Source organism: Empidonax traillii, unplaced genomic scaffold (genome assembly GCF_003031625.1).
Source record: "Empidonax traillii isolate 1590-97213 ecotype Southwest subspecies unplaced genomic scaffold, ASM303162v1 scaffold1107:size665980, whole genome shotgun sequence".
NCBI classification, from domain to species: Eukaryota; Metazoa; Chordata; class Aves; order Passeriformes; family Tyrannidae; genus Empidonax; species Empidonax traillii.
In genome coordinates this window covers 133,144-147,715 of record NW_020956300.1, presented here as the reverse complement: position 1 = coordinate 147,715, position 14,572 = coordinate 133,144, and the positions used below count along the sequence as shown (strand labels likewise).

Genomic DNA, 14,572 nt, shown 5'->3' with positions numbered 1-14,572 from the left:
GCCATTAGGGGCAGTATTTCCCATTGTCCCTTCCTTACATGAGAAATGAAGTGCAATCCAACCATCTTTTTCCAATGCTAAGAGAATGATGAGAATTTCCTGTTTTTTTTTCCCATCATATCCAACATCTTAGAAGAGGAAATAGCATAAAAATAGGGCCTATATTCTTTTTTTTTTTTCTAGTGTGTGTGAGGAGAGAGGAAGGCCTCCCTGTGCCACATCAGATGAAGAGAGGAAGGCAGAGAATTTCCAGGACTTCTTACGCTAAAAATATGTAACAACAAATTCTGGCACATCTGATGGATAATGGGAATTTTGGTGTCCACATTCCTGGAATTTCCAGCAAAGGTGTTAGGTGAGAGATAAAGAAACAGTACTGCGATTTTACTGTTTATGGGAGCAGCGGAGGAGTATACAGAGAAGGGATCTTGTGAGAGAAATTGAGTTGCAAGTCAGGAATTTCAAAGTAAGGACAGATAGGGAATTCAAGGAGGGGTTGCCTTGTTGAGAGGCTACAAAGGCAGTTGAGCAACTTTTAGATAGAAGCCCAGCTTACGTTGTATTTATGTGGGCTCAAGTCTGTAAGCAAAGCAAGCTTAGATCACTACAGAGTCCTGTGTGGAGGTATCCTCCCGCTCAGATTCATTTCTCCCAATTCTAGTCATATAACTTCGAAGCTTAAAGACAATGGCTTTACTTATTTGGTCCGTGGAGAGAAGTAGAATGGGCCATGGGAAAGTGACTAGACCCTGTTCTGAGGTTGAGGTAATCAAACAGGATGTTAGAAACTGCTGGATATGACATGAGAAATAAATATTTGTGACCAGTAGGAGTGTGTAAAGCTGACAGAAATTGCAAATGAGAAATGGCTGGATTTCTTAGGTTGTGAAGTGGGAGATATGTGAGAAGTGTCTGAATATCATGTGTAAGAGGAGGAAGCGTTGAAGATCATTAGAGGCGCAGAGTCTTGCCAGGCTGGCAGTACACAGGTAACTGTACCAGTTGCAGCTACCTGGGTAATCATATCAGATGTTCCAAATTTCAATATAAATGTAGCAAAAGAGGGACCAAAGGGAAAAAGCTAGAGATGAATAGTGAATATAGTGACAGGAGACTGGAGTGGAGAAAGAGAGACCCAAATTGGTGAAAAGAGAGCAAGGGAATGACAGAGGGGATAAGCTGTTCTGTCTGTGTCATGTATGGTGGCCAAGGACACCTGTCAGAAAACCATGCGACAGGTCGTGGCGGACAGAGCAGGACTAATCCCCTTGTCCTGACCATGCCACAAGTCAAATTGTTATATCAAGGAGGATTGGACGGGGGAAGCATCCTGTGTTTAATCTTTATTTCTCACAGATCATTCTTAATGTGTGCTTACTGATATTTTTCTTCTGCAAATTTAGCACACTGAATTTTGATATATTCAGTGACTGAAAGTTGTTTACTCCTGGTAACCTTCACTATTGCTCATCTTCCTTTTAACATTGTGAATGAAAGGAAGTTTTAATATCTTCTATTTATTAATTTACAAAGATATTCTAATTCCTTTGGGAAAATATGATCTTTTATTTTCATTCCAGTCTTGCTAGATTTCTTTATCTCCTGGCAGCTTAAATTTCCAAGGAGAATATTGTATAATGAAGTATGTACTTGCCTTTTAAACATTCTCATGGTCATTTCCTTCTAAAGTTTTTGATATTCTGTATTTATTTGTCAAATGAAGGAAGATTTAGAAACAATTTGGATCATAAGCTAATTGGTATCTCTGGTAACTTTTTTTTTTAATGTATGTACATTTTTTTTTAAATTTATTTTAATTTTTGGGGGTTATTTATAGTAATGTAATTGCTTGTACCTCAGGAGTTCTATTAACACAAAGAATAAGCATTTTCTAAAGATTATACCTTAAATTGTGTATGTTAATTTTTTTGCTTTGCATGTCTGGAGAGAATTCTTTAGGTATTTGAAAAAAAAATATATATGAATATATGTATACTTTGTATATATATATATATATAATATATTACCTTTACAAAGGTTAATGAGCACCACTTAACAACTAAAAATTTTTTCTCTGGCATTTGGCACCTTTTTTTTCTTCTTCTGAAATATTATGTATACTAAAAGTGACTGTGGTGTGGATGCTTGTGGAAATTAATTAGTTAATAGACATTTCAGAGAATAGCTAATAATTATTAAAGCCAATCAGGCGAAAAGAATAATCAAAGGTTACACAGGATATGTATGTATGGGACGTATCTTGCTTAGACTTGCATATTCATATGTGTGTATCTATTTTGTTGGCTTTGGTTACACAGTGATAGCAGTTGATAAAATGTTTTCTTACTATCATACAGAAAAATACCAGCTCTTTATCTTAGATCTTCACTTTAATATAGACCCATCACTGTTTCAATGGATTTCTGTCTTCTCTTCTGTTCAACCCATAATGATTAAACCAAGTACATTTTAGCTCAAAGTTTCACTTCTTAAGGATCATGTCAATTGTTTTCACAGAGGTCTAATGAGACCATTTGCAAATTCTTCCGTTATATTTTTTCAAACATTTTTCCCTGGGATGATAGTCAGGTTCACACAGTCAAAGAGGGTAGTGCTTAAAGATAAGCTGTGGCAGTTGGTACTTAGCTTTTTGGCTAAAAATTCATGTAAGTTTGTCTTTTATTTTTATAGGTTAACAGGCATTATAATATATCATACTATGAGTGTTCCTGTATATAACAGCAGATATAAACAGAACTGATGCTGCATATTAATGGAAATGTGTGCAATGAGGTCTGACAAATTACATTTATTACAATATTTTCCAGGTGCCATGGGAATGAATTTAGACTGAGAGACAGGATTTCTGAAACCAGTGATAGGGTGACCAAGTGGCTTTTAACATGAGGAAGGAAGTAGTGTAGCTTTCCAGAAAACATTGCAGAGAAATGAGGGTGGTGTGGAGGTGGCAGACTGTAGCTGTAAATAATATGAAAATATGAAAAAATATGAGGACCTTTAGGTGTTGAATCAGAAGAAAGGAGAACTTTGTTTTCCACTTTATCAAGAGGAGCTCGAGGAGCTATAAAGAAATCACTGTCAAAACCGAAAACCGATTTCTATGTTCAGTCCTTATCACGCTTGTCTTCTGCTGGAAATCCAATGCAATAGTTTACAGTGATTTACAGGATGCTCCTGTTCTGGAAAGCTGACTGCTGTTTCTAGTTAATGAAAGTGTGATCAAGGGCTAATATGTATTTCAGAACCACAGAAAATAATACGTGAGAAACAATTTTCTGTGGTGTTGTACTGACTCAACTATTGTGATTTTTCTGACAAAGCTACAACTGAGACTGTTAATATAAAACATTGAGAAAACATAGAAACTTCAAGTGTCCTGAGGTTTCTGAGTGTAAAATAACACTGTATTTATAGATTAATTTGCAATTTCAACCTTTTAGTTTGAAAAAAATTTAGTCTGTTCTTTTAATATGGGAGCATAGTTTATAGCTGCCCGGAGGGAATTCATTAAGGGTAACTCATGTAACCAGCCTTGCATCAAACAGTTTAGGGAGTTATCAGTGTAATGCAGAACACTTTCAAGAAACAAACACTTCACATCAAAGTGTAAAGAGAATCCTGGATATTTTCACAGAAATGCTTAATGCTGTGCTGCTACAGTTATTAGCACATACTAGCGCTGTGCTGCTGTATTAATATTTTATTGCTTCCCTAGACTCCTGGGTTTTGATTTGTTTCTTTTTGTTTGTTTTGGTTTTTTATTTAGTTGTGAGGGGTTTTTTACAAATAAATACAAGAAGAATGCATGTCCTTGAATGTTACGTTGTAAAGTTTTATGTAATTGTATGAATGGTTCATATAAGGACATGTTGCCTCCACTTATTTCCACTTTTGGTTTTCAGCTTGTCACCAAGGCTAATATAATTTCTGTTACATAGAGAATCAAATATCATGCAATGAGCTTGGAAAGTTTTCTATGTATTTAGGGGCTTTCACAACCTTTTCAATTCAGCTTAGAATTTGAAGATATTTTTCATCTGAAAAAGGATTTACTATGCATATTGGTAGATGCAATAATGAACATAGATGAGTAATGTCAGGGGAGAGTCAACATGGGTTTGTAAAAAGAGGTAATTCTTCACATTTATTGAAGTTCTTGGAAACAATCAGCAGCTAAATGGATAAAGGAGATGCAGTGGATATAATCTGCTTGGGTCTCCAAAAGACTTTTGGAAAATAACTCAGCCATAAGTAAGATGCAGGTTCCTGTATGGTTAACAGATAAAGAGTGGGGGATTAAAATAGATATTTTATTCTCGGAGTTGAAGGAGGACACCAGTGGAGTTCTTGATAGATATGTTTTGGGATACAGTTCGTCATATCTCAAATAATCTGGAAAAAGGGTAGCAAAATGACAAGGTTTGCTTATGATACCATTTCAGGGTAGTGAAAATAAGTACCGTGTGGGTCTGCAGAGGTATCTTTTGAGAGGCAGAACAACTGCAAGTTAGAAGGCCAGATGACCTGCTACTCAGTTGAATAGCATTATTGAAAAAGGAAAAAATAATTATTTATGTAAAAAATAGCAATGCTGAGCTGTTTCTACTCAGTGCTGACATAGTGGGTTTATTATAGTTCTGTGTCTAGTGACTGGAGCCAAGTACCCACTAAAGCAGCTTTCTCTCTCCTCTCTGTAACTGGACAGAGGAGAGAAGAAAAACAGCCAAGGATTTCTGAGTTAAGAGTTAGGAGAAATTGGTTACTGATCACCATCATGGACAAAACAGACTCAAAGTGGAGATATTAATTGAATTAATTGCTAACAGGATCAGAGCAAAAGAGTGAGAAGTAAAATAATCTTAAAAACATCTTCACCATGCCTCCTTCCTTCCAACTTCTATCTCCTCCCTCCAGCAGTGCAGGGGGACAGGGAATGGGTGTTACAGTCAGTTGTTGTTTCTGCTGCTGCTTAGGGAGAGGAGTCTTTCCCCTGCTCCCATGGGGTCCCTCCTATGTGAGACAGTCCTTGATGGACCTCTCCAGCGTGAGTCCGTGCCTCGGGCAACAGTTCTTCCCAAAGTGGTGTCCTGTGGGTCACTTTCCCATGGGGTGCAGTCCTTCACAAATTAGCTGCTCCAGTGTGTGTCGCCTACAGGGCAAGTCCTACCTGGGAAAAACCTGCTCCAGCATGGGCTCCTCTCTCCACAGGAGAGTCCCTGGCAGGACCCTGCTCCATCATGGGCCTCCCATGGGGTCACAGCCTCCTTCAGTTATCTGTCTGCTCCAGCATGGGCTCATCCATGGGCTGCAGGTGGGTCTCTGCACCCCGACGGTCCTCCATGGGCTGCAGGGGCACAGCTGCCTCACCAGGGTCTGCACCACGGGCTGCAGGGCCTCAGCTCCGGCGCCTGGAGCACCTCCTGCCCCTCCTTCTGCACTGACCTTGGTGTCTGCTTTGTTGTTCCCATGCTCTCACTGCACTCTTCCTTGGCTGGAATTTTCACTGTGCAACAGCCTTCTAACAGAAGCCACCCCTTTAGCCCCCTCCGCTGCACACGGAAACCCAATACAGTGTGTCAGTTCAGTGTCCCATAGTGGTCATAACACGAGAGTGCTCAGAAAGTGGCAAAACCCCCACATAGCAGAAAAAAAAAACAACAAAGCATTAGGATAAGCCTTTGTAGGCTTGTATTTTCAAAACTTTTCAGCTCTTTCCTATGCATCTCAAAATGGATACTGTAGACTGTTAAATTGGAAAGGCATCTGTATTAGGAATGACTAAATAGTTACGGAATAGTCTTTAATAACAACTGTTTGGACTAGAAGAGAGTATGATACATAAATCATGATTGGGATGGAGAGAATAAACAGTTCCTTTTCTCACTCTGTTCTTCAATACAAGAATTAAGGAGCGTCAAATGAACTTCTGAGATGATGGTTCTTCTTGCAAGGCACAGGATTGGGTAGCTGCAAAAATTTTACATCAGTTCATATCCACAGAGTAGTTCACTAGTTGTCATCTCTGGCTAAAGAAGACTTCCAGTCTCAAATGGTTGGAAACTGGAAACGACTCTGGAGAATGATTCCAGAGTCATTTATGTGGTTCAGTAGGGATCTATTCCACCACTTCAGACAGAATATTGGTGTAGTTGGATCTTTTTTCTGATCCTGTCCATATAATATTATAAGTTGATGCATTTATTTCCTTTATTAGATATGGATCATTGAATTATATAAACCTTAAGTAGATTAATGATAAAATTAAGATAATGACATTGTACTTTTAAACTCATCTATCTAAAGAAAGGAAAATAAATTCCCCCCACTATGATAATTTTGCACAGTTCTTTCTTAGAGAGAATCATTAATAGATTGGGGTTTTTTAGTAATTTTGATTAATAATTTAATTGTCATAAGATAAAAACAAAAATTCTGAATACTCATTATATAATTCTTCACACAATGTAAAAAAAATATTTTTCGTCAGGGATTTGTAATTATTATATTCAACAGAATAACTCTCCTTTTATTTACCAGCACCATTATCTTTCTTCTAAAACCTAGATATTTTTGCTTTCTATTTTGAAAGACAAGCATGAAAAATCTTGCATAATCTAGCCAAGTCTAGACTATTCCAGTAACAAGGTACATACCATCTTGTACTGGCATGTTGCCAGTATTTGTCAAAAAGAATATTTTAGAAACTGTAGTGAATTATAATTACAATCTAGAGGATTTGTTAATATTTTGAATTGTCATATTGAAATATTGAGGTATGACATGTCAAAAAAGTTGCTTAAATTTGTTGTGGAGTCAGACCATATACTGTGCACAGCCCCTACTTGAAAATCAGGTTCTACGGTGCCTAATATTTTTGTTCTTAAAGAAGAATTTTAAATGCAGATTACCTTAGGGAGTTGAGAAGGGTATTTTGAAAGTATTTGTAGTGATTAGGAACTGCTTCATATGCAAGAGGTGTATCTGCTCCCTTGTCCTTTCAAAGTACTGTTGGTAAAGTGTCATGGAGATACATCAGTCTAATAAGATGCAGTTTAGACTTCTCTATTGACAGGAAAAACTTTTGTCATGCTGCCTTTTTTTTTTTTTTGAATAAAAAACATCATTATTCTTTTTAATAAAAAACAGTCAGAAATAATGAGGGGAGGAAGACCTGGTATTCTACTTTATGAGGATAGTGACTTAATTTTAGACAGCAGATCTCCCATGCATTTCTAGTTTTTGTTCCATGAAACTCTTTTTCTGAGCTTCCATCCAAAAAGGTTAAGAGACTTTTTATTTTCCCCCTCTCACTTTCTCTTTGCCTCTCCAAATGTTAGGGGTAAAAAATTAATGTTGATTTTGTCATCCACTTCACTGCTTTATCAAATATAATGTGATTTTTAATAGGCCTACAAAAAAAGAAAAAGCAGTGGTCTCTAAAACTGGAACTATGTTTTCCTTATAATATGGTTATTAGCTTACACATTATATTACAGTGATTTTAAATCTAAATACTATAAACTGATTCTCTACTGATGTTTAGCAAGGATAATGTGCTTTCATAATCATGTAGAATTTGTTTGCATCCATATCTTTGCCTTAAGTAATTTTAAAATTGGTACTCTGATACAGATCTTTTATATATTTTTTTGCAAAACAAAACATAATCAATTAAGAACCTCATTAGTTTGTTACTGGGAAAGGATAATTTATTCTAAGGTGACAAATCAGTTTTGTCAGAGCTTTATGTGAAGGATCCAGATGTTGAAGTTGCACATCTTGGTGATCTGGGCAATATCCTTTAAAGCTCATAAAATTCTTCCCTTGGAAAAGCAGCAGAGTCTAATTATTCTATTCAGGCTCTACATCAGCAGCAAAGGGAGCATTTTAACAAAGTTGGTTTTTTTTTTTTTCCTCTGTAAGAAAGCACTTTCCAGAGCATAACACAGAGTCAAGGGGCTTTCCATCAACTTCTTTATATGAGTATGTTAAGATGGAAAAACGTTTTAGCAGCAAGTGTGCAAAAAAGGAAAGACAGAAGTGTTGCATTTTTTGTAGTAAATTGGATTGTCCATGGCCCTTTTAGTTATGATAGTAAAAAACTGCAGCCAACTATGCTGTTATGAAATTGAATGGAATAAAGTTGTGATTTATGTTACTCTGAGTACTCTGACTTTCCCTGTAAGTATCACACTTGTGAGAACCACACTGAAAAAGAAATTTAATTTTCTTTTCATTCAAGTGTGATTGTGTTTGTTATTTGCTAATTGGGAAACTTCAGTGTAAGTTAAAATAGAACTGTTTATTTAAAACAGGCAAAATATTTAAGATTATAAGGTAAAATATTTATGGTTTAAAAGTATATATAATTTTGGAAGGATACGTTTTAGAAATTTAGGATTAAATTTCTTTAATGTTGCTATATTCATTAATGAATCATTTAATGAATTCACAAAGAAGTCAATCACATATACACTTACCAAAGTTTACACTTCATATGTTTCACTGAAAGTTTTAAAATCAAAATATGGTAGTTGGTCATGTTAACAAAGATTTGTGTGGGTGTACTAAGTACATCCTGCACAGATGTATTTTTAAAGTACATTTTAAAAAGGTCAAAGGATTATTGTTATAAATGATACTTTCGCATTTATGTGCTGATTTGTGTTGTTGAGGGTGCTCCTAACTGTTAAACCAGATGTCACTGTTAACTAACAAGATTCTGTCTTCTACCAAAATCTGTCAAAGCATGACTTCTCTTTTTATTATGTCCCAGTTCAGTAGATGCTTATTAATGAAAAAAAGCTAAGATGGCACACGAGAATGCATTTGGATTGCTAATCTCATGCTTTGATATATTTATCCTTATTTCCTTGTCTATTATTCACTAAGAGAATTCTCTTTCATCCTACTTACTATATCCTGTTTATGTCCTGTCCATAACTAATTTTCTTGGGTAGTGTTTACATGTCTTTTTGCTCTTAGTGGTCACTAAGACCTTGTTTCCTTTTTTATATATTTCTGTTATTTTATTTAAAGTTAGCCCTGTGTTTTAAGATGCATCTTTCTCTGAACTGAGAATTAGAAAATATAATGCATTGTCTCCAAAACAAAAAATGACCAATCACCACAAATTTTAATTCTTTATACATTAAAAATTCTCCTTTTCCTTGAAAACTGAGTCTGAGAATTTGGAGGTCTAAGCATCTTTCTTGGGCAGAGGGGGTTAATGCTTCTGCCTTGAACAAGATGGAGGTCTTGTACACTGCTGCAGCCACCAGTAGTGACATTTTAAGGCCTAAACAGTTTGATTTAGAATTTCAAAATCTGGTTTTTGGTAATGGAGAGTAAGTGGCAAATACCTATGGCAAGTAAGTCGAGATGCTTAATACAAAATTCTCATGAAGGCAGAGAAGCTTCACAGAAAATGGAAATTCCAAAATATTTTTTGTGTTTAGGATCTTCCAGCATTTATGGAAGGCAACTTACATTTTGCAGGTTGCGCAGCAGCAGAACTCATCTAACCAGCATTATTAAAAGATTAAATCATTGTACAGTTCAGAGGTTTCCACCCAGTCCCGTTTGTGTGGGGTCTCAGTCACTTATTGCTATTCCTGGGAATCACCTTTCCGAAGTCAAGGACCTAACTTTTAAATATCACCTGTCTAAGTTAAAGATGGTGAAGCATTTTGTCTTGATTCATTAGCACTGTGTGTTTATTAGTGGCTTTCCACCTGTCAGTCTTGACCTGTGGAAATGTCCAGTCCCAGCTAAGAACTTTTAAGTCCATGAAAATAAAAGCTGTATTTTTATTAATTCATCAGTAACAGAGTATCAAGGTAACTACCTGTGCTCTGGAATTGACCATCCCTGTGGTTGGCAATTATGTCAAAACAGTCCATTGTTAGTCATCGAGCACAGTATCACTTCCTGTGGTTATTAGGGGTCGAGAACACCTACTGTTGGAAGTCACTATGCTGGTTAGGAGTGGATGTGGGTCATTCCATACAAACTGTCTTCTGTGACAAAGTACACAGCCATGTGTAAGTCATTATAGAAGAGGTGAAGCTTAAGTGTCACAGATATCTGTAGACTTGAAGTTCTCGAAATTACTCATACGCCACTTTGATCAATCTGTTCAAAGTCTGCTTTTAATAAAACACTATTGTACCAGCACATAATAATTAAAATTCTTAGAAAGTTTAGCTACTAACATTGGCATTTGGGGACTTTTTTTTTTTTTTTTTTTTGAATCACAAGAGGTTTGAAGAAGTATTTTATATTGTGCTGAACTGAGCTTTTTTCTTGCCTGTGATATCTAAATCAAAGAGCTTTTATGTGGGATTTTTATCAGGAGCTGCATCTGATTAGGAATTGTGTTAATGCAAATTTCAGATCAGGTATTTTCTTTTTTACCTTTTCTCTCTTGACTTGCTGTGGTAGAAATTGAGTACAATGATGAAATGCTCTACTTTTAATCTTCCCACTAAGAATCAAATGATCAAGCTGCTACCAAGCAACACGTTGATCAACTGAATAAGTCTAGACTTTGCAAAAGAATATGCTAAGTAAATATGAAGCGTTCACAAAACCACTTAACAGCAAACTGCTGGAATATCAGTTCATCATTGTTTGAAGGAATCACTCCTGAAGTATAACAGTCATACTCTTTGCGTTTCATAAAGGCATTTAAAACTTTTAATTTAATCCTCAATCCAAAGGTGAGCCTGACAGTATTCAGAAAAGATTTAGGAAATTACCTGTGATAAACCATAGCTTGGAGTGTCAGTAACTTCAGTGGAATTCTTACAAAAATGTGAATAAGTCTTAAACTTAATTGTGATGAAGAAGTAGTTTATTAGCAATGGCACTACTCTATATCTACTTCAGAAATGAAGAACCAGTTATGGCTGAGAAAAGTAAGGAAACAATTGGCTTGTTTTTTCTGGTAAGTTCTTAGAATTTGTATTTATTCAATTAATATAGATTTAACTAATAAATTATTTATAATGATCTAATTATTTGTCTGTAATGAAATGATGATTCTTGAGGCTCTTAGGAGGCTACAGTCTATCTAAGGTTACGTTACTCTGCAGTCTTTGCCAAAGAGCTAGAAAAATAAAAAACTTGCATTGCAATGAGAGTGTGGAAAAAGAAACATGGGAAGTACTTTGGTTTTCCATCACCTCTACAATGTGTCTAAAAAGAAAGCAAGTAGCAGTGTGCAGTGGTCTTATAAACTTCAGGACATACAGGATTTGTAATGGTTGCTTTTGCACATATTCTGTTCTCCACAGAAGTTAGTTGAAGCATTGGGTGTGACATAACTAGGATGAAATTACACATTTTTTTTTTACAGTTAAAGGATATGATCACTGGATGAGAATAAAGAAAAACATGAAACGGAAAGTATTTTCACTCACGTGAAGGAATATTAATAGATTCTCCAGAGGTATAATAGCAAGAACATATATTTTAGGCATTGTAAAAAATAATTATATAGTTTTATGGCCTGTAAGACTTTGATAATGTGGCCTTTCTGTTTATTAGCTTCTTTACAACCTACTTGTGGATATATAAATATTGCATAATTGTAGCGTCTCAACATTTTATCAGAACTTCCTTGTTTTAATATTTCTGTGTAATTCACAATTAATATTGAAGTGTAATATAGAAAATACAGTTTAACCAACTAGAATAAAGGTCAACCAAATAGGATGAAGTTCATAAAACAATATTTATACTCACATTAATTATCTCAGTTGATAAAAAGTGCCTGGACAAGGAGATTTTCATAATGATTATTTTAATGAGATACACTCACACTTAAAAAAAGTCAGCCCTGCTGATAAGGCAAATAAAAGTTTGCCAATTATAAAAAAATATAGAAAATAAAATTTCCTTTTTAACTGAGGATGAGATGTGAAGGAAAATAGTATGAATAAAATTTGTTTAATTGTGTACTATGACCTCAATCCTTGTGTGCCTGTCAATACTACATGCAGAAAGAGTGATGGCTTAAAATGTCTTGCTAGTTTTCTTTGTACTTGTTATATTGAGACAGTGTGTTACTGTCATCTGCACAGAGTAATCTCTACTTGATTGATCTCTTGTTTTATTTCTGTACATCTCTGACAATGGTTGAAGTAGAGATTTCTGTCACTGTTAAATAGTGTGGAGAAAACATAGATCTTGTCAGGAGAGAATGTCACCTGAATTATATCTGTTTCACTTCTTAACCTTGGCCTCCAAATTGTTTGTAAGCTTTGTGATTAGTATCAAAACTTGATGTAGCCAGTATAGGATATATGTGATTCTTTGTCTTGTGTTAAATTTCTGGAATTGATGATGGAGGTTACCCAGCTGTATATACTTCATCATGACATGTTTATTCACATGAATCTCTCAGTTTACCAATATTACATGCAACTTTTAAGAGATGACTTCACAAGTTATTTTGTCATGTGTTGCTACTGTGTCTTTTTTTTCCTTCTTTTTTTTTTTCCTCTTTTTTTTTTTTTTTTCCCCTCCCTGTCTTACCATCTTCTTGCAAAGGATCATTTCTTTCTTTACCTGGAAGAAATGTAGTTTCAATTCATGTTATAGCCCTATTCATATCTCTTCAAGGAAATTCTTAATTCCTATTGCAATCTTATGTCAAATTATACCACAAAACAATAAGCAGAAGAAAGTATGGAACACAGATGGACATCTATCTGTTTTGCAAAAAGGAGTGAGATACAATTCCTTTGAACAGTATGTAAGTATTCAGATTTATGTAAACATTTTGGAAACATTTTTATACTACTAAAAGATCTATTAATCTATAGAATTTATACATGGAGCTTTTAAAAGTCACCGATAATCTAGTGTTAATCACTTCACTATACTTGGCATCAAATTTCACATAGTAATTTTTGCATTGACACAGGGTTTTTTGGTCTATACCGTAACTTATTGTGCTGGCTTAAAAGTAAACCAGTGGGAGAAATGAACCCAGCTCAAGAGAGATTACAAGTCAGAGTTACAATTTACTAAAAAGATTAGAAAATAAACTGTTGTTAATGCACTGGTAATGAGTGTACTTGGTCTGTAATGAGTTACCATGACAACTTAGTGCAAATGTCCTGCAACCATGACCCTTGTATACTCCTTAAATCTGAGGATTTCAGGAGGCATAGCAGTCACTACTCACGTGCAGTTAAAGGCTGTATAAATATGGAAACCCCTGTTGTTAGGCACGAGATAAGTTGTTATTGGGTCAGAACCAACTTGTAGGGGACTGTGTGTGTATGTGTGTGTATGTGTGTGTGTGTGTGTGTGTGTGTAGAGGGGGAAGGGATGGGTCAAACCTCACAGAGGAGGAGTGGTGTCGTATCCCTCATGGCAAGCCCCTGGAGCCCATATGGTGAAGCCCTGGAGTAGCTGTCAGTCACAGACAGCCCAGGAAAACTATAACACATCACACCTCCTGCAGCCCCTTACCCAGCTCAGATTGGCAGGGACAGTGAGGGACACTGCCCCTCACCCTTACCTGGAACCCACAGAGTGGCTGGTGGGTCAGAGACCCCACCTGGAGGGGTTGGCCACAGGGACCAGAGCAGATAAAACTATAGACATGTGTTTGCCTTGTGTTGCAGCCCTGCCACTGGATGTGTGAGAGCTGGTCTCCCACAAGGTTCCAGTGGTAGCTATATCATCTGTCTCTCCCTCTTTCTCCTTCTCTCTTCTTGCTCCCTCTGCTTCTCTTTCTCTGCTCCTTTCTTGATGCTTAGGGTCGTTTGGAGCTAGAAGGATTGGATCATGTTGTTAGTTTACTGGATTTTGACTTTAAGTGTTCTGGATTAATATCTTATGTTGAATCGTTATTGTGGTGGAGCATTTTGTCCAGCTTGTGTGGTGTCCTTTTGAACTTTGGCCAAGTCCCCTTATTTGCTCCCCTAAATTAAGAAAGAAATTCCTTGGGAACAAGCCTGAGGCTTATTCTCTTGATGCCATCTCGAGGTATTGAAGAATCTTATATCCATATATAGAAGTAAAAGTCATAGCCAGTCATGTGAACTGGCAGGTCCCGGGGCTGGAGTTTTATACCTGTGGAAATGTATTACTCATGGTCAGGTCATCTGTTGATTTCTCTTCCTTAATTTGAGCTGAACTTGTTAAATGTCTTAATATTAAGTGTGAGTAATAGAATTGATTTGATCTTGTTACAGTCTGGTCAGGGCTTGGAAAAGCCCCTGCCAGAAACAAGTCCAGGCTTGTCAGAGCTAAGTTGGGTCTGGTTAGACATTGAGGCTGTGCTGACCAAAAAGAAAACAATAAGTCAGGCAGCCCCGGGGACAAGACAAATTTGCAACTAGAGATAGGATGTAGTCTGGTGGTGGGATTTAATTAAACAATGTTTACAGTTAGGTAAATGGATTAGCAGTCGGGTAAATGGATTAATATTTGAATATAATCAAGGCGATATGTAAGTTTATGTTTTACTACTATGTCTTCTGTGAAATGTAAAACCAATCATGTAACCTTGCTTGGAAAATAGTATATAAGA

General features: G+C 36.2%; 1 protein-coding gene across 2 annotated transcripts in view; it reads left to right on the top strand.

Annotated features, from left to right (window-relative positions):
- Positions 1 to 203: 203 nt before the first annotated feature.
- The window catches only part of GPC5 (glypican 5), an 86,740-nt gene continuing 72,371 nt past the window's right edge, over positions 204 to 14,572 (top strand). For both annotated transcript variants that reach the window (XR_003573641.1, XM_027904964.1), the window contains exon 1: positions 204 to 355. Coding sequence is in view for 1 of the 2 variants with exons in the window: in XM_027904964.1 (XP_027760765.1) it covers positions 307 to 355 (49 nt within the window). In the remaining variant the exon portion in view is untranslated. The remainder of the gene's footprint in view (positions 356 to 14,572) is intronic.